The 26,710-nt window shown below is 41.9% G+C and overlaps 1 protein-coding gene across 7 annotated transcripts in view; it reads right to left on the reverse strand.

The window, feature by feature from the left end:
* Positions 1-2,071: 2,071 nt before the first annotated feature.
* The window catches only part of LRRC27 (leucine rich repeat containing 27), a 125,397-nt gene continuing 100,758 nt past the window's right edge, over positions 2,072-26,710 (reverse strand). For all 7 annotated transcript variants that reach the window (XM_033942753.1, XM_033942751.1, XM_033942754.1 and 4 more), the window contains 3 exons: positions 17,213-17,349; positions 7,815-7,941; positions 2,072-2,268 (listed from right to left, as the gene is read on the reverse strand). In XM_033942753.1, the coding sequence (XP_033798644.1) occupies positions 2,119-2,268; positions 7,815-7,941; positions 17,213-17,349 (414 nt within the window). In that variant the 3' untranslated portion in view covers positions 2,072-2,118. The remainder of the gene's footprint in view (positions 2,269-7,814; positions 7,942-17,212; positions 17,350-26,710) is intronic.

A 26,710-nucleotide genomic window follows, 5' to 3' on the forward strand; every position in this document is an offset into this window, starting at 1 on the left:
ATCATGGGCATGATATTAGTGTCTTCCCAGTTATGCATGTGACTTTATGTGATACTATAATTTAAAAAGTCAATCACTGGTCAGTAAAAAAGAAAAACCCTCCAAAAATTAAATTGAAAGAAAAATCCTCCAAAAATTAAATTGTTTTATTACAGTGAGTACTTGAAATACTTCTTCAAACTGTCGATCTTTAGAAGTACTGTATACCAAAGATCAGAAATAAGTCATCTCTACACTACATTGTGTATAGGAAACCACATCAGCTTATTGCACACGGACTGGGCACGTGATCTCAAACCCTTGAAGAAACCATAAAAATAAATGGTGATACGAGCTTGTTGGGATGCAAAAGATCAGTGCCTTTGAAGCCAGTTGTTTAATGACACTCTATGATCTTTGTTATACTTCAGAAGAGTGATAGCTTTAGGAAATATTTTAAGCACTAAATTGAGCATAAGCATTCATTTTAATGAAACTATTTAAATTTTGGAAGTTTTTACAAACTGATGATGAGTTTTGAGCCTATAGAGAGCTAACCTTTGTGTGGCTAACTCAATGGCTTCTGAGGTCTTTTCCTCCATTTTTTTTCCAGTGACAACTCATTTGCTCTGTAATTTCAAAGTCTTTACTGGTAGATCAGCTCTTTTCGTCTCTAGAATTGTATTATGCAGACCTGAGTGCATCTCCTTTGAATTCTGTATGCAATACTATAAGTTACATACCCCCTTAACATATTTAAGTGTGCTCAGTTATGCCAGTTCTAAGGCTGGTGTAACTGAGGGTGCCTAAATATAAGGAAAACATAGAGCGGGTAATGCTAGTATTCTGTATCAGGGTAGAATCAGGAATCAGGGAAGACTAGAATAGAAACTCCATGTGCGTCATCAAGGTACCTCTTTTTGTCTTTTGGAATTATGCGAGGTACTTGTGACTTGGATTGGCCACTGTTGGGAACAGGATACTGGGCTTGATAGACTTTCGGTCTGTCCCAGTATGGCAATTTTTATGTAACTACAAAGAGGTGCCCACTGCTAGATTGCCACTGTGTCTCAACCTCTCAAATCCTATCAGAGGGATTCAGATGTGATAATGTCTTGAATGTGCATGCATGAATGCTCAAAGGTCCATTGCTGACATTAGTTTTAAAGGGCTGTTTTTTGGTCGTTTTTGCTGATTTTTTTTTTTGGGGGGGATACAGTAGCAGTTGTCGAAAGTTGGGCACTCAATTTTGCTTGTAATTGGCTAAACTGGTGCTAAGAAACAATAATTGGCATTAGCAATTATTTGTCAGTTATTAATAGTTATACACAGATCTGCTCTGCACCCTATTCTATAACAATCATGCCTAATTTTCACAGAACACAACTCCAAAGGGGGCATGGCCATAGTTGAGTCATGGGCGGTTCAGGGCATTCCCAGAATTTAAGTACAATGTTATAGAATACCTGTATTTGCCATTATTTGGGCCCAAGTATTTACACTAACCTTTGACAGGCGTAAATGTTCACACCTAAAGTTAGGTGTGGCATTTGCGCTAAGCCAGTATTCTAAAAAGGCCGCTCTGTGTGTAACAGCTGGATAGAATACTAGCTTAGCATGGATCATCCTGGTACCTAATTTCAGGTGACCTATACAGAAGTTCCTTGATTGTACTGGCACTACATTGCTGCTTCCAAACCTGCCGTCATAGGCGGACATCTATTTTGTCTAGGTTTACGGCCGACCCCAAAAAGATGACTTCTGGATTCCAGGAACAACCTCTCAGAACTGAGCTTAAAAATGGCATTGCTCTTAGCTGAAGGAAAGCAAGGTTGAAAGCAGAGATGTAAGTAAAGTCTATAGCTTTGAGGCAAGCAGGGAAAATGAGACTAGGAGAACCTTATGATGTTTATCTGCTGTCGTATTTTCTTTTTATGAAATGAGCTTTTAAGACTGAATTTACCAGTGCTACACTTAAACTCTTTCCCATGACCTCCATGGATTATCTTGGTGGTGTACAGAACAGAGAACCACAATCATGTAAGTTGCATCACAATATTGTTGTTAAATAGTAAAATCAACATTTAGAGAATGCATGACAGCATATCGGTTTTTATTCTGCTCTTTTAATGTAGTCATTTAAAATGTCATGTTGCAGAAAATGTTATGAGGCTGTGCGCTGAGCACTTCTTCAGGTAAGGTCTCGCCCGTGAATGCAGTGAACCGATACTCCATTGGAAATTCTAGGTCTATTCTCCTTTGAATTAGCTCACATTGTAATTGTTCAGCCTAAAAATAAAAATGTATTAGAAATCACAACCTTCCACCATAATTAGAAAATACATCAGGGATAAGCTAACATTAAAATTTTTTTCAGTTCAAAAATGTTTATTGGTTTTAGTATATAAAAGTACAATAAATGAATGTTAACATGGCAAGAGACATGCACGCTGCAGCTAACCAAATTTTAACACTATAAATATGCATAGATTTCTTAATGATGTCCGGCTCCAATAATATGTTGAGGGGCATTTTCGATATAATGTCTAAAATCCAAGTTTAGACATTTTGGAGAAAATTTCCAAAAATCTAGTGATCATGACCATTTTAAAACAGGAAAATGCCTATTTTTTGTTTCAAAAACAGTTATTTCCTAGATATGGTTGTCTTCACTTCTATCTTTTTGAAACATTAAAAAACAACAACATAAAAACCAGCCAAATGAAAATGCACAAAAACCAACCCCTATTTGTCCTGTTTGTCTCATTTGATTAGATTGTAAGCTCTGTCGAGCAGGGATTGTCTCTTACATGTTTAATGTACAGTGCTGTATACATTTGGCAGTGCTATATAATTACTAAGCAGTAGTAATAGTAGTAGTAGTAGTAAAAACCAGCCATTGGAACATAGGCAGACCCAGCATTCTTGGTAGACTGGTCACACAGACATTTCAGCAGAGCAGTGGAGCACCCTAGAGGGCACTGCAATGAAATTTGCATAAAAGATCCCAGGTATACAACTCACTTACAGTATGAGGAGGGAGTCCTTCAAAACTTACCCAAAAACCTACTGTACCTAACTGTATTCCACCTCAATAACCCATATGCCTGCAAGTGTCACCTCTTAACTTCAACCCATGCCCTCATACTCTGGAGTTTCCTTTCATTTAAAAGAGACTGGCCTCATGTGTATTTATACCACGTGTATATTTAAATGTTTCTACCATATTTCTCCTCTTCTGCCTTTCCTCCAAAGTATACATATTGAGATCTTTGAGTCTGTTCCCATATGCCTTATGATGTAGACCACCGACCATTTTAGTAGCCTTCCTCTGGACTGAATCTAACCTATTTATATCTTTTTGAAGGTGCGGTCTCCAGAATTGTACACAGTATTCTAAATGAGGTCTCATCATACAGGGGCATCAATACCACCTTTTCCCTACTGGCCATTCCTCTCTTTATGCACCCTAGCATCTTTCTAGCTTTTGCTGTCACCTTTTCAACCTGTTTGGCCAACTTAAGATCATCACATACTATCACATCCAAATCCTGTTCCTTTTTCATACAGAAATGTTCTTCACCCACTAAACTGTACCATTCCCTTGGGTTTTTGCAGCCCAAATGTAATGCTAAGAAATGCAAGGTCATACATTTTAGCTGCTAAATTCCAGACCATTCTTAAAACTTTGCTAGGTCCTTTCTTATGTTATCCACACCATCAGGGGTGTCTACCCTATTGAAGATTTTAGTACCATCAGCAAAGAGCCAAATCTTACCAAACAGCCCTTCAGCAATATCACTTACAAAAATGTTAAAAAGAACAGGCCCAAGAACAGAACCTTGAGGCACACCATTGGTAACATCCTCAAAAAGATCTCCATTGATCAGTACCCTCTGTCGCTTTCCACTCAACCAGTTTTTGATCCAGTCTGTCACTTTGGGGCCCATCCCGAGGACACTCATTTTATTTATTAGATGCCTGTATGGAACACTGTCAAAGGCTTTGCTAAAATCTAAATATATCACATCTAGAGCACTCCCTCTATCCAATTCTCTGATCATCTTATGGCACACCCGTGCTCTATGTGGACACCCTGAGCAGCCGGGTAGTGGCACGATGTTCACTCCTGGCGTGGTCCCTTTAGAATTAGTGTATCCTTTCAAGTTGGTTGCCCCTAGGCAAATGCCTACCCAAGCTTACTTCCAAGGACTTTAAAGAAAAACACGTTTGTCAGAATGGCCTTGGTGCAAAACATAAGCTTTTATTCGGCCATTGGCCGTAGGATCATTGTGTAATCCAGGTTTCCCTGGTAGCATGAAAATAATACAAACAAAAAGGAAAAAGTTTCATTTCATTCACTAAACTCAATGGTTAGCTCTGGGCTTGCTTGACAAATCATATACAGTCCTTTAGCTTTCAATAAAGCTCAGTGGTGAAACAGTTGGCAAAAATAGCTTTTCAATGCAGAGCTACAGAAGAGACATTCATATTCATGCCTAAGAGACAGTCTGTGTCTTTCCCACAGTGCACTCACTCTCCAGCTGGGCTGGACTTTCCCCAAAGAAACGGAGCAGGTTTTACTCTCAGAGTCTTAATCTCTGTTCCTAAGAGGCATGCAGGCTAATTACATTACACAGTTGTTAGGAAATCAATTCCCAGCTGTGCTCTTGCACAGAGTCCTGAAACCAGGGAGCCTTAGGTTTTACCAGGCTGAATTTACTGACTAGCGTTTGGCTCAACAGCTCACATTTCATGTGTAGAGGAGAATACTATCCGTTTGTTAGAGTCCAGCAAACTATCATGTGGGAAACACTGCAGTTCAGGATTACATTTCTTTGTTAGCCCACACAGACAGTCTCTCAACAAGAGGAACACACACACAAAAAAACAACCAGCCAGAAAAAGAAACCATTTCCTCTGGCCAGCTCTCAACCACAGCACTATTATCTTCCACCACCATTGGCTCTGGGGGAAGGAATTCTTGAGACAAGTTACCAGCCTGCTCTTCAGTCATCTCCCAGTCAGTGCTGTTGAACTGCCCTACAGGGTCTGAGGCAAGCTCAGCCCCATTCTGCCCTTCCTGCCTCTGCTCTCGTCCTGCTGTTTCTGCCAAGCCTCTTTCTCCTCGTTTCTTCCTTCTTCCTCCCTAGCTCTCTACAGAGCCTCGCTTTAAGCTGAGGGAAGAACCACTCCCCCTTGGCTTCTGATGGGGGAAGGGCATTCCTTCCTCAGCCTGTGCCGTTTCTCTAAGGGAAACTGTTTGTGAGCTTTCTGCCTTACAGGCACTGGATAATAGAAAGGCAGATTCTTCTTGCCTGGCTTTGGGACTGCTCTAGGTAAGTCCAAGCTTTATTGTTCTATTTCCATTTCTTCTTCATCACTCACAGGATAGTCAACTAACTTATTGTCTTGGGCACTGACCTGGTCAGCCCTTCTGCATCGGGGTTTATATACTTTCCTACATTTTCCTGTGACAAACCTTGGGAATGCAGTAGGTTTGTCACACTAGTCAAACAAATTGATCAAATTTGTCCGACAAGACCTGCCTCTAGTGAATCCATGTTGTCTTGAGTCCTGTAATCCATTGTATTCCAGAAACTTTACTATTCTCTTTTTTAAAAGCATTTCCATTAATTTACTTACCACAGAAGTCAGAATTAAAGGTCTGTCGTTCCCTGCTTCTTCTTTACTTCCATTTTTGTGGAGAGGAATCACATCTGCCCTTCTCCAGTCCTCCAGTACCACTCCCGACTCTAGAGAAGCATTGAAAAAGTCAGCCTGCAGAGTAGCCAAAACTTCCCTAAGTTCCTTCAATACCCTGGGATGTACACCATTCAGCAGCAATACTTTGTCCACCTTTAGTTTAGCTAGCTCCTCACGAACACAATCCTCTGACAATTGGTCAGGGTCTACCATACTTCCAGCCCTATTTGCTTTTGACTTCTGTGATCCCACTCCCAGCGCTTCAACTGTGAACACAGAACAGAGATATTTGTTAGCAATTAAGCAAAATTCAGATACATTCTTCATCCATCCAGGAGGCCATTCAATGCATTCACCATCCTTTTCATTAAAAAAGTATTTTCCAAGGTTACTTCTTAGTCTGTCTCTTTTCACCTTCATCCTATGTCCCCTCATTCCAGAACTTTCTATCAAATGAAAGAGACTTGCATTTATGCCATGTATTCATTTAAACATCTCTATCATATTTCCTAAATCTGCCTTTCCTTCAATATATATATATTGAGATCTTTAAATCTGTCCTCATACACTTTATGGCGAACATCACCAACCATTTTAGTAGTGTTCTAAATCAACTCCATCCTGTTTATATAGAAACTTAGAAACATGAAGGCAGACCATATGGTCTGTCCAGTCTGCTTAACCATGCCATCTACTACCCCTTCTCTCCTTTAGAGATCCAACATATTTATCCCAAGCTTTCCTGAATTCAGTAATACTTTTTTGTCACCATAACCTCCACGGGAGTCTGTTCCAAGCATTCACCACCCTTTCCATGAATGTCCCTTCATTCTAGAGTTTCTTTTCAATTGAGAGACTCACCTCATGCTCATTTATGCCATGTAGGTATTTAAACATCTCTATCATATTCCTCCTTTCCTCCAAAGTATACATACTGAGATCTTTAAGTCTGTCCCCGAATGTTTTATGATGAAGATCACTGCCCATCCTGTTTATATCTTTTTGAAGGTGTGGTCTCCAGAATTGTACACAATATTCTAGATGAGGTCTCTCCAGTGTTGTATACAGGGGCATCAGTACTTCCTTTTTCCTACTGGCCATTCCTCTCCCTATGCATCCTTCTAGCTTTCACCGTCACCTTTTCTACCTCTTTGGCTACCTTAAGGTCATCACAATCAAATCTAAGTCCTGCTTTTCTTTCATGCACAAATATTTTTCTCTCCCTAATGCATTATTCTGCACTTCTTAGCATTAAATTTTAGCTGCCAAATTCCAGACTATTATTCAAGGTTTCTAACCCCAGTATTTCTCACATTGTACATATAAGTCCCAGAGAAGAGCGACTAAGATGGTTAAGGGGTTAGAGGAGCTGTCGTACAGTGAAAGATTATAGAAACTGGGCCTCTTCTCCCTCGAACAGAGGAGATTGAGAGGGGACATGATCGAAACATTCAAGGTACTGAAGGAAATGGACTTAGTAGATAAGGGCGGGTTGTTCACCCTCTCCAAGGTAGGGAGAACGAGAGGGCACTCTCTAAAATTGAAAGGGGATAGATTCCATACGAACGTAAGGAAGTTCTTCTTCACCCAGAGAGTGGTGGAAAACTGGAACGCTCTTCCAGAGTCTGTCATAGGGGAACACACTCTCCAGGGATTCAAGACAAAGTTAGACAAGTTCCTGCTGAACCAGAATGTACGCAGGTAGGGCTAGTCTCAGTTGGGGCGCTGGTCTTTGACCAGAAGGCCGCTGCGTGAGCGGACTGCTGGGCACGATGGACCACTGGTCTGACCCAGCAGCGGCAATTCTTATGTTCTAATGTTCATATATATGGAATACTTAAGGAACTCTATGGCAATTTTTAGGGAAAAGTTTTGAAGTCCTGTGCCTGGATGAGAGAAATAGATCTTACTGCTATAGAGTCCACAAAACAAAGAATTAAACAAGTCTGGCAAACAAATATTTCTAACTGAACCTTCCATGCCTGATAAAATATTTTTTTACAAAGTGCAGATCTGAAGATAAAAAGTCTATAGTTCTTAAAATATAGAGAAAGATGAAAATAATTATTTTGCTGTGTTGTCTACCAATATGGATATTGAGTGTTTAAGAAGGCAGACATGGTACTTACAGTTTCTAGGTCTCTTTTTGCTGCCTCTATTTCTGCTTGAACTGTCTCTTTTGGCATTTTCCTTCTTTCTTGCAGCATTAGGAGATGCTGTTTGATGCGCTGATCTAATTCAAGGACTCTGGAGGGTCTGTGCAAAAAATGGAATAGAGAGATTATAATTGCTTATCATACTAAACCTTCAATTTGATTTATAATTTAAAACATTTCAGTTCAAATTTGTTGCTTCATTTTTATATAGACCGAAAAAAACCTCATATCTTATGGGAAAGGATGGGACAGAAACCAAAGCATAAGGTGTCAAGACTCTGGAAAATAAGGGCCAATTGTACAGCCAACCCTACTGAAAATTGATGGGTGCAGTAACAGGAAATCATTAAGCAGTTAAGAGTTGACCAAGACACAACGTAATTCAACGAAGAATTACCAACATTTATAAAAATGGCAAGGAACACAATTACCAGCAAAACAGATCAATCAGTTTCATTTATTCATGTTTGGTTAAAGGGAGAGGCCAATAATGAAACTGCTCGTTGGGTTTCACCTTGACAAATGCTGCTGGCAGGGCCGCCATCAGGGCAGTACTACCAGTCCTGCATTCAGGGGCCCGGAGCTGACAGGGGGCCCGGGCTCCCCCAAGGTCCTAGGCAGTGTTCTAAGGCAGGGGCGCCAGTAGCTCGCCAAGGCAAAGTGAGTCGATCACCCAGGACTCACTTTGTCTTGGCGATCTAATCTATCGGGCCGATCAGTCTTCCTCTCCCCGACGTCAATTCTGCAGTCGGAGAGGAAGTTCGGGCCAGCCAATCGCTGCCTGGCTGGGCGGAACTTCCTCTCCAACGGCAGAATTGACGTCGGGGAGAGGAAGACTGATCGGCCCGAAGCAGGGAGAGCATTCGTCGGCATCGGCTTTGGGGCCTGTTATCCATTGGTGGGTCCTGTTCCCCGATGGCAGCGGCAGTGGCTTGGGGAACGGCAGGGAGAAAGAAAGAAAGGGGGCAGGCAGGGAAACAGAAGGAAAGAAGAGAAACAGAAAAAAAGAAAGAAAGGTCAGGGAGAGAGGAAGAAAAAGTTGGGGGAGGGAATGAGGTGTGGAGGGGAGAAAGCATACAGGCTGATAGAAGGGAAGAAAGATTGGATGCACAGTCAGAAGAAGAAAGTGCAACCAGAGACTCATGAAATAACCAGACAAGGTAGGAAAAATGATTTTATTTTAAATTTAGCAAAGTGGAGGCAGTATTACCACAGTTTTCAAAGGAATTTGCCCAAATAACTTAATAATTAACTGGATAAATTCCCAGAGATGAAAACTTCCCTTCACTTACTATGCACAGTTCTGAATTTATATCTGCTGTCTATATTTTACAATATGGTCCCCTTTTACTAAACCGCAATAGTGGTTTTTAGCGCAGGGAGCCTATGAGCGTCAAGAGCAGCGCTGGGCATTCAGCGCAGCTCCCTGCGCTAAAAACTACTATTGTGGTTTAATAAAAAGGATGGAGGGTATATTTGTCTATTTTTGTATGGTTATTACTGAGGTGACAATGCATAGAGTCATCTGCCTTGACCTCTTTGAAAAAACCCCAGAATAGGAATGATAATTAACATTTTCTCAGCGTATAGTGTGCTTTGTGTTTTTTTATTTTATTGTTGCCAAGTTTCCAAGTTTCCAAGTTTTATTGGTAGATCATTTTGACTTGGTCATTTTAAAGTAGCTCACAAGCTCAAAAAGTTTGGGCACCTCTGAGCTAGAGCGTTGAAACTGTGTATTTCTATTTTATCCCCCCTTTTACAAAACTGTGGAGCGTTTTTTAGCGCCAGCCGTAGTGGTAGCAGCTCTGATGCTCAGAATTCTATGAGCGTCAGGGCTGTTACCACTGTGGCTAAAATCCACACTACAGTTTTGTAAAAGAGTGAGGGGTTAGTTTGTGATGACATATTCCATACTAGGCGAAGGTGTTTTCTGTGTTCTGTGTGTTCGAAAGACATGGTTTTCTGTTAGGATTAACGGTGTAGGATTGATTGGTCTGGCTTGTTTAGTTTTACAATGGGTGTATTGATGTACTGCTCACTGCAATATGTAAGATGCTGCCTTTTCCTAGGTACTCATGTGTGACGTGTGGTTTGTTACTAAAAATCATGTTTTTCTTACAGATGGGGGGGTGCCAAAAAATGATGGGCCCCGGGTGTTACATATGCTACGTATGCCACTGTATGTAAAGATCAAAATGAATTGACCCCAAAATATCCACAAAGAAGAAAATCCAGAGAAAACAAAAAAAACTCTGTGGAGTGACGATGTTCCTAAATGGACTTTATTTGAAAGTATCAAAGTTCTAAAGGTACACTAAAATCATCCACATAAAATAATTCCATCCACATAAAAGTAAATCATCCACTTAAAAGCCTTAAAGGACCTAGTCCGCTCGGGATACAGGACCCAACACGGTCCGCGTTTTGACAGTGTCTCACTTCCGGTTCACCACACAATTGTTTCCCACTACATACCTTTATAGGACCCCCAGGGACCCCTGAAGAAGTCTTTTTGTCAAAACGCGGACCGTGTTGGGTCCTGTATCCCTAGCGGACTAGGTCCTTTAAGGCTTTTATGTGGATGATTTACTTTTATGTGGATGGAATTATTTTATGTGGATGATTTTAGTGTACCTTTGGAACTTTGATACTTTCAAATAAAGTCCATTTAGGAACATCGTCACTCCACAGAGTTTTTTTGGTTTTCACTGTATGTAAAGATACCAGAAAGCTGGCATAGCAAAAACTTTAAGTAAATTGTTATTCTTCTAAGTTTTGAGTATTTAACCCTCCCACAATCTCATGGGCACTCATTTCAAGTTTATTGAGATTTTGATTTAAACGCAATATCAAATATTTTCAATGGGTATAACAAAAAATAAATTTTGGGAAATAAATAAAACCATTTGAACAATAAACATACAAACATATCCATAGATGATTAAAATTACATAAGGATAAACTCCATTTGTTTAAAAATGCATTCTCCGCGCCTGCTCATAAATTTGTTGACTGGAAGGATCCAGCAATGTGGCCAGATGCCATTCAGGACAAAGACAGAGAAAGAATTGTGCAATTTGGATTAATGATGGAAGATGATTTAAAGCAAATGGCACAGTCTATGAGTAAAGATCTTGACGGACGTTCTTTTTATGAATATCTCCTCTATGACAAATCACCCAATGGATGTGAGAAAATTTTACGGGACTGGCTTAGGTTGAGCATTAGCAGAAAAGTATGTGTGTATTCGGCCCATGGAAGAAGCGGGGGGGGAGGGGGGGCGTCGGGGGCCCAATAGGATTGCTCAGTAAGGGGCCCAGAAATTTCTGATGGCGGCCCTGGCTGCTGGTGCACAGACACAGGGCATAATGTACCTGCATACTTTGGCCATGCTTAGGAATCAACTTTCCAGGAAGGTGGTTGAGTATGTCTGATTTATCTTGCTGCTATGGATTACCTCCATTATAGATTAGCAAATCTGCTTTCTCTGCCAACAAACAGGATGAATCAGCCACACAAATCCCTTTCCTAAGCGTTGTCGTACTCGATTTGTTTTAGTTTGAGGGAAAACTGGCAGGTGCACATACAAAGAGGATCTAATTATTAACTTAAAAGGAGTTGTAGAACTACTTATCTATATACACACTTGTCTTTTTGAGACAAATTGTCTAGACAATAATGAAATGGAGTGACTGGATGCCCATTGAGCAGAGATTAGCAAACAATGTTACTGTGGCTTTGACTTGATATGTCTTTACTCCACTATTTAGATTCAATCCTGCAAGGCTATAAAAAGAGATTAGGTTCTTAACTTGCTAATATCTTTTCCAGTAGATAGGTGTGTCATTCTGGACAAGTGGGTTATCTCCCTATGGCCGCAAGCCATCTGCAAAAAAGAATCCACTCTGGATTTTTTCTGTATCCTTCCTACTTCACTGAGAGCTCTACTACCACCTACAGTTAGTATCCAAGCATGCAAGAGCTCTTCTGAAATAAGGTGAACTAAGGAAATGGGAAAATATCCCAACTATTAAGTCTGTTCTGCTCAAATCAAGTTACACAATAACTATAAACAATGAAACAAAGCAACAAACATGCCAGCAGAATATTAAAGGAGCTCAAATAAGACCACAAAATACACCAGTAATAAATCACTCTGCATGGCACCAAAGGGCTGACTGGCTTCCAAGGATCAGAATTGAAGAAGAACATTCATAATGAGACAGTAGGCAGGCGCAGGAAATAAATGACAGGGCGGGGGTCCAGAATGACAGACCTATCTACTGGAAAAGATATTAGCAAGGTAAGAACTAATCTCTTTTTCCAGTGCAATAGGTGTGTCATTCTGGACAAGTGGGACTTACAAAAGCAGTCCCATAAATCTAGGATGGGATGACTATGTCAGCACGTAGCACTGAGGACCCAAAGGCAGAGTCCTCCCTTGCCGCTACATCCACTCTGTAAAACTTAGCAAATGTATGTAGAGTGGACCAAGCCGCCGCCCTACAAATCTCTGCTAGAGAGACTGCCCTAACTTCTGCTCACAACGAAGCTACACTTCTGGTCAAATGTGCCATCATGGAAACAGAGGACTATTTCCCACAAACAATGTATGCTGATTAAATGGCCCTTTGGATCCACCTGGAAATCGTGGCCTTAGAAGTTGGCGCTTCTCGCTTAGCTGGATTAGTCAGCACACAAAGATGGTCAGAGAGCCTAAACTCGTTGGTGACCTCCAGGCATTGAAGAAGTACTCTTCTCACATCTAACTTCTTCAAAATTTGGTCCTGTTTCTTGGAACCTGTGGACTGGAACGCTGGCAATCGAACTTGCTGATTGATATGAAATGCTGAAACCACTTTCATTAGGAATGAAGGAACAGTGCGTACAGAGACTCCAGTTACAGAGATTTTAAGGAAAGGCTCCCTACATGAAAGAGACTGAAGTTGTGAGACCTGCCTCACTGAGGTCACAGCTACCAGAAAAACTGTCTCGAGTGTCAAATCCATGAGTGATGCCTCTTTGGCTTGATCGGAGCTTGGCTGAGACCTTGCAGAACTACGTTAAGATCCCATGAAGGGAATGGGGTTTTGACCGGAGGTTTGATGTGCAGTGTACCCTTCATAAATCTGACTATGTCTGGATAAGATGTCAGCATAGATCTACGGCCTCGAGCCCTGTTATAGAGAAGATGCGGTATATATGCCTAAGGTTTAGTTTAGTTTAGTTTAAATCCTGGCAAATTGGACCCGAAGGGAAGCCACTGTTAGTCCCTTGTCAAGGCTGGCTTGGAGGAAAACCAACACCACAGAAATCGGAGTTGAAAAGAGCTCCACCTTTTCTTGGGCACACTACAGTTGGAAAATCTGCCACGCCTTAGTACAGTCCAAGACCATTGTCAATTTCTTAGAGCTTAGAAGAGTGGCAACATCCACTTCCGAGTACCCCTTACACATTAACACTTTGAATTCAAGTGCCATGCTGTAAAAGCAAAGCAATCCAGATATTCTATGCACACTGGCAAAAAAGATCTGGATGTACTTGCAACCCGAGATCGGGGTCAGTCCGAAGACGCACCAGATCTGTGTGGCCAGTCTGGAGCTATGAGAATGACTTTTCCTCAATGACTTGCAATCCTTTGAAGGATTCAGTCAATCATGGGCCACGCGGAAAAAACGTACAAAAGTACACTCCTTGGCCATGGCTGGACCAGAGCATCCATCCTTTTGCTGCTGGGCTCATATCTTTGATTGCAAAACATGTCCACTGCTTTATTCTTTGCCATAGCCATCAGGTCAAATTGCAGTTGACCCCAGCAGCAAACAATGGCCTGAAAAGCTGTGTCCAATAGCATCTGTTCACCTGGATCCAAGGTTTGTCTGTTGAGGAAGTCGGCTTGGCCATTGTCCACTCCCTCTACATGCACTGGTGAGAGCGCCTGCAGATAACATTCTGCCCAGGTGGGCCTCCAGACTCAGATGGGAACTTTTGATGCCCCCCTGCTGATTGACATAGACCACTGCTGTAGCATTGTTCAAGAAGACCCGGACCACCTGATCCTTTAGAGACTTCTGAAGCTTCACCAGCGCCAGCTGAATGGCTCAAAGTTCCAGCTGGTTGATCGACCACTTCCTATGAGTGGATAACCAATGTCGCTGAATTGGTCGATGGTTGCAATGAGCTCCCCAGTTGAGGAAACTGGCATCTGTCATTATGACAACCTAAAAAGAGATCTGAAGGAGCAGGCTCTTGGAAAGAGACTGTGGGTGAAGCCACCAATCCATGCTGGCCCTGGCCTTCAGGGTCCAAGGTAATGATTTCTGTAACGAGTCTGTCTGTGGAAACCAACGCATTAGCAATGATTGATGGAGAGGACGCATGTGAGCCCTTGCCTAAGGAACCACATCTATTGTTACCACCATGGAACCCATAACTTGAAGACAGTCCCATGCTGACAGAGCTGGCTTGGCTAGGAGGCATGTTATTTGAGAGCAAAGCTTCTGTCTATGTGCCTCTGGAAGATAGATTCAGCCTGCTGCCGTGTCGAGCAGAACACCCAAGTACTCCAGAGAGACTATGTCGCAGACAAATGACTTTTGATAATTCACAATCCAACTGAAACTCTCTAGGACTGCGATCACATGATCTACCATGTGCCGACCCTCAGAGCATGAGGGATGCACCTGCAACCCCATCCTTCACGCCACTACCATCATCACTTTGCTGAAAGTTTAAGGAGCTGTCACCAAGCCAAAGGTTAAGGCTAAGAATTGAAACCTGAGGAATTTTTTGTGGTCTGGGAAAATGGGAATATGCAAGTAGGCCTCTGCTAGATCCATAGAAGCCAGGAACTCTCCCGGAGAGACTGCCACTAAGACAGATCGAACTGTCCATGCAAAAACGTGGAACCTGGACATGTGTCAAGTCCAAAATAGGTCTCCAATTGGCACAATAAAGTATATGGCATTTCTGCCTGAGCACGGGTCTTCAGAAAGTAGAGGCTCTATGGCTTACATGTCTAGCAACCTGCTCAATGTAGCTTGCACCCAGGCTGCTATTTTCTGGGTGCCCCACAGAAGAGTCCGCAAACCAATCTGCCAGAGGCCAGGCAAAGTCTAGTTTGTAGCCATTCTGGTTGATGTCCAGAACCCGGACGTAATCTGAATCCAAGCATGAAGAAATTTCAAGAGTCGACCCCCTATCTTGAGAGGAACCTTCCCGGATCTGGTGTCAATGCAACTTCTTGCAGATGATACCAAAACCCGCAATAGAGCAGATACCCCTGATGGTGCTTTAGGATCCAGTTTAAATGTGCATGCATAATCTTTAAGCTTTTCTATGGAATATTTGATCCTTTTGTCCCCTTACGTTGAAATACCCTTAGACTTTGCCATTTGAGGAACACACAGATATAAATTAGCCTAACCCTTCCTTTAAGGGAATTAAATCTGCTGGAAAGCTCAGTTGATCTTTTGTTTTCAAGTTTGTAGAGATCTGAAATGAACTTCCTGACTCCATTAGGCTTTTAGGCCAACTGCAATTATTTCATAAATTACTGAAAACTTTGTTGTTCTCACAATTTTTAAATGGTTTAACTACAATCTCAATGAAATGATAATATTATAGTTATTTTTCTTATTCTTTTATTATGTACTTTAGTTTTCAATTAGTTCTTCTTTCTCCTGTGTTTTCTGCTCTTTACTCTAGTCTTAATTACATGTGAACCAAGTCAAGCTCCACAGAGAGATGACCCGGTATATAAACCAAAGATTAGATTAGATTAGGTTAGAGGGACCTACTGAAGCTTGATGAATGGTCTGAAATTTGGCAGCTAATATTTAATGCTAAGAAATGCAAGGTCATGCGTATGGGCTGCAAAAAACCCCAAAGGAACACTACAGTTTAGGGGGTGAAGAACTTTTGTGCATGAAAGTGGAGCGGGACTTGGGTGTGATTGTATGTGATTATCTTAAGGTGACCAAACAGGTTAAAAAGGCAATGGCGAAAGCTACAAGGATGCTAGGGTACATAGGGAGAGGTATGGCCAGTAGGAAAAAGGAGGTACTGATGCCCCTGTATAAGACTCTGATGAGACCTCATTTAGAATATTGTGTGCAATTCTAGAGACCGCACCTTCAAAAAGATAAATAGGATAGAGTCAGTCCAGAAACTGGCTACTAAAATGGTCAGTGGCCTTCGTCATAAGGTGCATGGGGACAGACTTAAAGATCTCAACATGAATACTTTGAAGGTAAGATGGGAAAGGGGAGAAATGGTAGAGACATTTAAATACCTACGTGGAATAAAAGTGCATGAGGCAAATCTCTTTCATTTGAAAGGAAGCTCTGGAATAGGAAGGCATAGGATGAAGTTAAGAGGTGATAGTCTAAGGAAATAATTTTTTTTACTGAAAGGGTGGTAGATGCATGGAATAGTCTCCCAGTAGAGGTGGTGGAGACAAAGAATGTGTCTGAATTCAAGAAAGCATGGTACAGGCATATGGGATCTCTTAGGGAGAGGAAGAGATAATAGATGCTGTGGATAGACAGACTGTATGGGCCGTATGGCCTTTATCTACCATCATGTTTCTATGTTTGTTTCTATAGTTGTTCAGAAGGCACCTGTTAGGTATTCTTAAAAGGAAAGTAGGCACTTAGGTGCAAGCATTTACACTAGCCATAGAGCTGGTGTAAACGTCTAAGCCTTAAGCTTGACGTATTCTTTCTTCACTGGTTCTTTTTTTCAAAAGATGCATTTCTTAGTTTATAATTCACTATAAAATATTCTTTAGATGTGCTTAAATACCTTTTAAATAACAAATTTAAGAGGTATTTAAGCACATCTAAAGAATTTTTTTATGGTGAATTATAAACTAAAAAATGCACCTTTTGAAAAAAAAGAACCAGTGAAGAGAGGACATGTCAAACTTAAGGCTATGAATTGCTTAAGCCTTGAGTGGTGTCACTGAGGTTCTGTGAAACATGTAGAAGCTTGTGATGACTGGTGTGTATTCCAATTGGATAAGCATATGAGTGATGATATAAGATTGAGGTAAATCCCAAGCTGAAAAGTATGTGCTGAAAAGACTATAATTAAGTACCAGTGACATGCATGGAACGTATAGTAAGTAGCCTGTAAATTACACGTAAGTGTGCAACCCCCATACTTTGCCCACTGGGTTGACATGTGCACTCCCACCTGTAAAATACACACCATGTAAATGTTAATGCCTACTTGTCTAGGAGTACATGACATGTTTTCAGTAAACAAATTAAATTCCTGTTGTACTGAAGAGAAATCCTAATTATAATTTTTCTAGGACATACTGCATACGCATAATAGAGTTAAAATACTTAGAAAAGGATACTAACCTTGCTTTTTCAATTTCGTTTACCGATTTCATTGAAATTATTTTTCTAATTCGCTCTTGTTGTTCAGGTACTTGCTGATTATTTTTTTGCCAGTTATCTATCGTGTGATCCGTGGCATATGGGGCACTTTTTGATATCTATGCAAAACAACACAGTTTTAGTAAACCTTAAAGAAAGGTTACTAATGTTTACAGAATGTATCCCACAAAGTCATACCCAGATATTTTTCTCAGCCAGAATGAAGTTAATGCCGGACCAAGTTTTATGTTACAACTCTGACTAGCAATAGTGGTGGAAGGTGGAGAAATGAATTGATACAGTATAGAATAAATATGTTTGGCTTTTAAATGTATTACTACATTATATAATGACCTAACTTTACTGAGGACATTCATTAAATAAACAAAAACACAAAAGGCATTTGTATCATACTGCATCCAATTTCACATGAGCTTACATCACTATATATTTTTTAAATTACTTTTCCACTTTCAGTAGAAGCCACATCAAAAAAACGATCTCTTTAGTTATTTGTTTTACACCAGACTAACAGTTTGCAGCTGTGCTTGGTTTAACCTGCTTAAGATTAACTTGTCTCTTGAATATCTGAGGGAGTATATTATCTCTGTTTCTGATGTGAAGTAAAGTGGTGATTGAGGATTGATTGTTAACCATAGAACTGATTGTAAACCCTCTTAAATCTAGAGTAAAGGGTGGTATATAAAGTATATGAATAGAATAAAATGTAAGAATTAGGAATGCATTATATATTTATGTAATAAGGGCTAGAATCACTAACCTCCTTTCCGTGTCCGATCTGTGCCCGATTGCATGCAGGCTGACAAATTCACTAAAGGCCTGCATGCAAATGGGGGCGATCTTTGGCACGCCCCACCCCCCCCACCAACCACATGGATCGCTGGAGAGCGATCCTTGAACATGCACAGACCATCTTCCTAGACTGTAGATGGTCTGCGCATGCGCTGGTGGTCCTTCGTGCCTGGTTTTTTTTTTTCTTTTTTTAAACTATTTTTTTTAACTTAGCGAGCCCGTGGTTTTAAACCGCTTTAAGCCCGCGGGTTAAAACCACAGGCTCGCACTGTGGGGAAGGGCAGGCGAGTTGGGGCTGAGCAGGGCTGGAGAATCGGGGCAGAGAGCAGGGTTTTAGAACAAGCGATTGGTCCTCACCAGTCGCTAGTTTTTTGATCGACCAGCCAGTCGGTAAGTTTAGTGAATCGCATCCTTCCTGCTTTGCATGCCGATTCCCCTCATTTGCATGCACGGACCAAGATCAGATCTGAGGAGAGGTTAGTTAATTGGGTCGGAGGGAAATCGGGTCGCAAACCGATTGGTACATGATCGGTTTGCTTAGTGAATCTAGCTCTAAGTGTTTTATCATTCTAAACTACTTAGACACTGATGTAAATTGTGGTATATCAAATTAATAGATCCAATCCAATCCTCTCCAGGCTGTTTGTGCTACTGTAGATGAGTTGCGGGTAGGTATAGACCAGGGTCATTGTTACTGTGTAATCTCAATGGATATATCTGTAGGGTTTGACTCATTAAACCATTATGGGTTGTTGGAGCGATTGAAACAAATAGGAGTTGAGGGCAAAATCTATGAGTGGTTGCCAATATCACACCGTATCATATATAAAATAGCTATCCTTTCTTTCAAGGCACAAACCACCAAAGAACCGGCCTTTATCCATAAACCTCTTATTTCACATGAACCTATAAGAGCTTTAAGATCCTATTCTCAGTACCTACTTCATATATCATCTTTGAAAATTATTAGCACACGTCGGGCTATCTCGTTCGCAATTATGGCCCCTACAATATGGAATTCCTTACTTCTTTATATTAGGGCAGAAAACAACTTAGATAAATTCAAGACCTACCTTTTCCAAGATGCATTTGACTGTTAATTGATTTGGTTTACAGCCAGAGTCATTCTTTAATCTTTGCTCCCTAGCTTCCCCATTGTGGTTTACCTTCTTTGTATTCTTTACTTTTAATTTGTAGTTTTCTCCATTTTCCTATTGTTTCTAATTGTTTATGTATTGTTTTGTGAGTATTTATTCATTTACTGTCTCTCCCTTTTTAATTATAAATTGTATAACGCTTAGAAGTTTTGATTTGCATTTCATCAAAATTTTAATAAACTTGGTTTAAGTCATTTCTTGATAATAGGAGATTGTGTATTGGTAGCAATGGTGAAATATCTGATGAATTTAAGTTACAGTTAGAGAATGACACGGTGAAAAAATTGGTCCCCGTCACCGCCCCGTCCCCGTCTCACCATCCCCGTCACCGCCCCGTCCCCGTCTCACCAACCCCGTCACCGCCCCGTCCCCGTCTCACCATCCTCTTCACCGCCCCGTCACCGCCACTGCCACCCCATTCACCGCCCCGTCACCGCCATTGCAATCCCATTCACTTTTCTTTATTTACGTATAAAGGAAACATTCTTTAAAACTTTAAAACTTAGTTAAATATTAGTTAATAACTATACAAAAACAAAACACGCAGAGAAAAAATTAATTAATAAAAATTCTCAAAACTGACACATTTTGATCACTAAATTTAAAATAGTTATTTTTCATACAGTTTTTCAATCACTAATCTTCCACCACCCCTGGGGCTAGCAATGCAAAAACAAACACGACATGTACTTTAAATGCTGCCGTAGACCCTGTAGACCCCCCCAACGGCCCTCCCGACAATCGCAGCAGAAGGGTACCCAACCCCTCCTGCCGGTCCTCCCAATGGCCTCCCCTAAGATCGCCGGCAGGAGGGTACCCAACCCCTCCTGCTGGACCCCCCCCCAACGAACCCTCCCACCCCGGAACCCCCTTAGTCTTACTTTTCAAGTTGGACCGGACAGCTCCTCGCTCGTCTGGCCAGCAGGCCTGCCTCCGTCCAAATGAGGCGGGCCAGCCCCTCCCCTCCCCTCCCCTGCCTCCCAATGGCCTCCCCTAAGATCGCCGGCAGGAGGATACCCAACCCCTCCTGCTGGACCCCCCCCCAACGAACCCTCCCACTCCGGAACCCCCTTAGTCTTACTTTTCAAGTTGGACCGGACAGCTCCTCGCTCGTCTGGCCAGCAGGCCTGCCTCCGTCCAAATGAGGCGGGCCCGCCCCTACCCTGCCCAACCCACAGGATCCTAGGGCCTGATTGGTCTAGGCACCTAAAGCCACTCCCGCTATAGGAGGGGCCTTAGGTGCTTGGGCCAATCAGGCCCTAGGATCCTGTGGGTTAGGCAGGGGAGGGGAGGGGCGGGCCCGCCTCATTTGGACGGAGGCAGGCCTGCTGGCCAGACGAGCGAGGAGCTGTCCGGTCCAACTTGAAAAGTAAGACTAAGGGGGTTCCGGGGTGGGAGGGTTCGTTGGGGGGGGGGTCCAGCAGGAGGGGTTGGGTACCCTCCTGCCGGCGATCTTAGGGGAGGCCATTGGGAGGCAGGGGAGGGGAGGGGAGGGGCGGGCCCGCCTCATTTGGACGGAGGCAGGCCTGCTGGCCAGACGAGCGAGGAGCTGTCCGGTCCAACTTGAAAAGTAAGACTAAGGGGGTTCCGGGGTGGGAGGGTTCGTTGGGGGGGGGGTCCAGCAGGAGGGGTTGGGTACCCTCCTGCCGGCGATCTTAGGGGAGGCCATTGGGAGGACCGGCAGGAGGGGTTGGGTACCCTTCTGCTGCGATTGGCAGGAAGGGTTGAAATGACAAATGAGGAGCACGGTGAAATAGCGGTTCCTAGAAGGGGGTACATTGGCCCGCGGGGACAAACCTGTTCACCGTTTCCGCGGTCGGTGAATGGCCTTGTCCCCGTCACCGCAGCGACTGCTATTTTTCTTCCCCGTTTTCGGCGGTGACCCGCGGCTTAAATGCGGTGGCCGCGGGTAAACCGTCACCGTGTCATTCTCTAGTTACAGTGTGGAGTTCTGCAGAGATCATCTTTATCTGCGACCCTGTTTAACATCTATATGTCCCCCTTTGGAGCCCTATTGGATGATTTAGGTGTCTCCTATAGAATATACACAGATAATGTTCAGGGTTTGTTTTTTTTTTTTAAATACAGGACTGGGGAGATCAGTTAGTCAAAGACCTAAACAAATATATGCAAAGGATTACAAAATGGATGAGTGGTAGAGGATTTGAACTTAATGTTAAAACCCCCCCAGAGATCTTGATTGTTAGTTAAGTAGATGAACATCTATGGCCTAAAGAGGTGTATGTATGTGATCATTTGATCAAGTTTTGTGAAGAAGTTAGAATACTTGATGTGCACCAACATTTAAGGCTCAGATTTCAAAAGTAGTTCAATCTGCCTATTTTACCTTGCGTAAATTGCTTCATTTGAAGAATGTAATATCAAATTGTGATTTGAGGCAGATACAGTCGACTCCAACTAACTGCACGTCGATTAAGCGCACACTTTGGTTATCCGCACCTGACCACCACGGTCCATTTTTTTACATTAAAGTCAATGGATGTAAAGTCTGGATAATTTCAATTCTGATATGCACACATTCCATTATGCGCACTGATGTCCGGTTAAATACAATTGCATTTTGACGTGGTTGAGCCGCGTGTTTTGGAACTGCAGCCTAGGCCAGGTGTTCAAACTTTCAGAACTGAACCATGGCGTCGCGTGGTCAAAAATCATTGTCTTTGGCCGAACGTGTTGATGTCTTAAAGAAACTTGACCAAAGGGAGAGTCAGGTCTCTATTGCAAAACATTACAGCGTTCATCCTAGCCAGATTTCTCAGATTTACAAAAACAAAGCAAGCCATATTGAAAGACTGGCAAAACAGCAATTCTACCAGAAAATGGAAAATAATTGGGAAGGCTGGAAACGTTGAACAGGCATTGCTGTGATGATTTGTTGAAGCTAGAAGTTGACAACTGCCAATCAGTGGACCTCTGCTGATGAAGAAAGCGGCATAGTTATCTGAAGAACTAGGCGTAGAAGACTTCAAAGCAACAAACGGATGCTTAGGGAGGTGGAAAGTTCATAACAGCATAAAATTTAAGAAGCAGCATGGCGAAAAACAAGATATGGATGAGTTTGATGCAGAAAGATGGGTCATGGAAGTGTTGCCATCAGTCATTGGTGCATATGAACCATGTGACATTTTCAACGCCGATGAGCTGGGCCTGTACTGGCATGCCATCCCTGACAGAACACTGGATTTCAAACACAGTGAAGCTGTTGGCATCATTGTGCCAAAGGAATGATTGACATTGCTGCTCAGTTGCAATATGGATGGTAGTGAAAAGCTCGAGCCACTGGAGATTGGGAAGAATCAAAATCCTCGGTGCTTCAAAAACATTAAATGCCTACCTCTTGAATATGAAAGCAACAAAAACACATAGATGACAGCGACATTGTGGATTGAATGGTTACAGAAGCTTGACAATCTGATGAGAAGGAGTAAGAGGCACATTGTAATGCTGTGTGATAACTGCACAGCACACAGCAATAACCAACATCAAACTTGTGTTTCTGCCACCAAACATGACCTCTTTGATCCAGCCAATGGACCAAGGAATAATCGCAAACTTCAAACGTCATTACAGGTCACTCGTCCTACGATATGTGATGGCAGTGATTGATGCAAGCATGGAATTCAGCTTCTGAGCTGCTGATTTCATGAGAAAAATGACGGTGCTCGACTCTCTTCATATGGTACGGGATACATGGAGTTGAGTCTCATCATCAACGATTTCAAATTGATATCGACGGGCAAGCTTCGTTCACGCATCTGATGAGACAACTGAAGCAGACGCTTCGTCCACTGAACTCCCAGTTGGACTCTCGTCACAAGAGTTTGAAGCTGTATATCGCCATTGACAAGATTTGCCCACATCATCTGACAACACTAATTCCGATATCCGTACAGTCATAAAGGATACTGCAGACAACCAAGAGTCTGATGACGACGGAGATACTACTGCTGTCATCATGACTAATGAACCAACTGCAGAGATTGTTTCCTTCTTGGACGCGCTGAAGTCCCTACACATGCTGCGTTGTTATCTGGAGATAAATGGCTGTCACGACTATGGACCGTTTTACAGCATCAGTAGTCAGATACACAGCCTGAATTGTGCAATCTGTGTGCAGAAAACAATGATTATTTCAGTAGAATGTTGGTTTCAAAAAAGGTTTATTGCATTAGACTGAACAGTACTGTTTCTATAACTGAACCATATTACCTTATATTTGCTGTGTTTTTGGTTGAATAAAAGTTTTATTGCATTTGACTACAGCTACTGTGATTTTTCATGACTAAAAAGGGTACTCTGATTAAGCTCACACTCTGTTTAAACGCACATGGTGATCCGGTCCAAAGGGCGTGCACTTAAGCGGAGTCGACTGTACTCCAAGACTTGGTACTATCACAGGTAGACTACTGGAATGGTATCTATTTGGGTCTACTGCTGGTGGGTATCAAAGCATTACAAATGATACAAAATTCTGCTGCATGGTTTCTTATTGGAGAGGCCTGATATGAGCATCTCTCTCCTATTTTGAAGAGAATGCATTGGTTGCCCATAGCATTTTGTATTAAATTTAAAGTTCTGAAATTCATACACCAGGGTGTTTATGATTTTCTGCCATATTATCTGGAAAAATGTTTGACATTGTATATTCCACCACGGAAGTTGAGATCTGAGAATCATAGGTTGCTGGACACAAAGAGTGAGAACAATACTCGCTATGTATGAACGAAGAGTTCTTATTTCTCTATAGCCAGACCACTGATGTGGAATGCTTTGTCTGGAATGTTACATAGAAACACGATGGCAGATAAAGGCCACATGGCCCATCTAGTCTGCCATCCGCAGTAACCATTATCTCTTTCTCTACAAGAGATCCCACGTGCCTATCCCAGGCCCTTTTGAAGTCAGCCAGTCTCTGTTTCCACCACCTCTTATGGGAGACTGTTCCATGCATCTACCACCCTTTCTATAAAAAAAATATTTCCTTAGATTACTCTGGAGCCTATCACCTCTTAACTTCATCCTATGCCCTCTCATTGCAGAGTTTCCTTTCAGAGACTTGACTCATGTGCATTTACATTACATAGGTATTTAAACGTCTCTATCATATCTCCCCTCTCCTGCCTCTCCTGAGGATTAGGCACTGGGCCAGCATTTCTCCCCTCAAGGGTCACCTGTGGAGTCTGATCTCTTAAGAAAGTCCTCAGAGTTCAGTCTTTGTAGAAATCTCCTGCAATTCAGGAAGTTGTTTAAAACCCATCTGTTCAAGCCTTCTCTAAGTTAATATATAACATCTTTTGAGTTATATTTTATTGAAAAATGGTATATTAAATTGAAGAATGGTGTTATTTGATAATTAGTTTGGATGCAGTCTTATTGAGAACCCGATGATATAATACTGTGACTTTGTATTGTCCTCTAATTGACATATGTCTTCTTTTAAAATGTTTATTTTATTATGTATAGAAATTTGTGAGCCGCCTTGGATAAAGGCAGATTAAAAATGTTTTAAATAAAATAAATAAATAAATATCCAAGTCTGACTGAACTGTAGATCCACTAATTGTATGATCCTTGTGATTCTTTCACTCATTTAAACAATTTTTAAACATCTTCTTGAGGCATATCTAAAGAATGTGCCACAGGTGCAAGCTCCATCACTTACAGTATTTTTCAAACTATTCTTGCAGTATCTCCTAGCCTAGAGGAAGTTCCGGGCCAGCCAATCGCCTCCTGGCTGGCCCGGAACTTCCTCTCCGATGTCAAAATTGACGTCGGGAAGAAGGCAAGAAGCAGCGGGCCAGGGTTTGAATAGGCGTGGCAGGGAGGCAGGCTGGCAGGCAGCGGCGGACGAGTGGGTGGGAGGTTTGAATCCACGGGAGGAAGGGGTGGGACAAAGGCAAGGCAAGACATAGGAAGGAGGCACTGGGGGCACTATGGACATGGGAAGGAGGCATTGGGGGCACTAAGGACACAGGACAGAGGCACTGGGGGCATATGGACATGGGAAGGAGGCACTGGGGGCACTAAGGACATAGGAAGGAAGGAGGGAGGGAATAGAAAGGGACAATTGTTGGGCCTGAGTGCAGAAAGAAAGAAATGAAAGAAAGGATACACAGACAGAAGGAAATGCAACCAGAGACTCATGAAATCACCAGACAGCATAGGTAGGAAAAATGATTTATTTTCAATTTAGTGATCAAAATGTGTCAACTTTGAGAATTTATATCTGCTGTCTATATTTTGCACTATATTTGTCTATTTTTCTATAGTTACTGAGGTGACATTGCATATTTTAAAGCCTTGACACCTTTGAAAACCCCTTAAATATAAATGATAATTAACATTTTATCTGCGTATAGTGTGCTTTGTAGTTTTTTTTTAAATTTTAATTAAAATAAGATATTATGTATATTATGTAAAATAAGATTAAAATTAAGATATTATATGTACATGAAAAAAGAATGGAAGAAATTTGGGGCGGGGCTAGGGCGGGGTTGGGGGGGTGGGACTGACAATTAATAGATGTCTCATTTTGATGAAAAAAATAAATGGTCACGTTACCTATGCTACATAATAAAAAGTCTTTGGGGAAAAGGAGGCCTGGGACTGAACTGTGGCTTGGGAGGAGAGGAAACTGGAGGGGGAGGCTGTGTTGACAGGCTAAGTCTGCCCTTTAGCTGTGGGTGTGGGTGTGGGTAGGTGGCAGTGTTTCTCTGTGAGCAAACTTTTAACTGGGTAAATAAATCATGAAAGTTTCTAACTGTGAGAGGTAAATTTTAACTGGGTAAATGTCTCATGAAAGTTTCTTACTGTGAGAGGTAGAAGGCTTGAGAACATGAAAAAGGTACCGTGTGTTGATAGCTTTTGATATGCGCTAGTGAGTGAGAAAACAAGCACAAAATAATGAAAAGAATGTGCCACAGGTGCAAGCTCCATCAAAGCTGCTCAATCAAAAACACAACAGGCAGCACTCTGTGACAATCAATAAAATGTTTCTTAATGGCTACCCTGAGCTTTATTTCTTTACTGTGTCTAAGCATTAGTACAGACGTGCCATTACAATCTTTTTGTATTATTTTTAGGTTGTTAGGTTTATTTATCCTCCTTGAGACTTTGCATGTGTTTTCATTAGATGGTAAGATCAAATCATAAATGTATACTGAAAATAGGCAAAGCTTTGTTTTTCTTGAAGTATAACATAGAATCCAAATGTGCCCAGCAAATTTTATGAAGCAGAAAAGTCCAGTGACATGCTATCAATTTTTATCCTTACGGCACAAATAGGACTTCAGATATTCACATCAAAATTCTTATCAACCATTTGCTACAGTAGTCAATTTCCTATTGGCAGGTGTAGACTGTACAATAGGCATAGTAGACAACTGCCTAGAGGATGATTACCCTGCACTAGAAGTTCACTCCAGAAGGCATATCATGACAGCTGGCCAGTGCAGGCTACCATCCTATCCTGGGCCAGCCATGATGTGAA

The sequence above is a fragment of the Geotrypetes seraphini genome, chromosome 4 (assembly GCF_902459505.1).
Source record: "Geotrypetes seraphini chromosome 4, aGeoSer1.1, whole genome shotgun sequence".
NCBI lineage: Eukaryota > Metazoa > Chordata > Amphibia > Gymnophiona > Dermophiidae > Geotrypetes > Geotrypetes seraphini.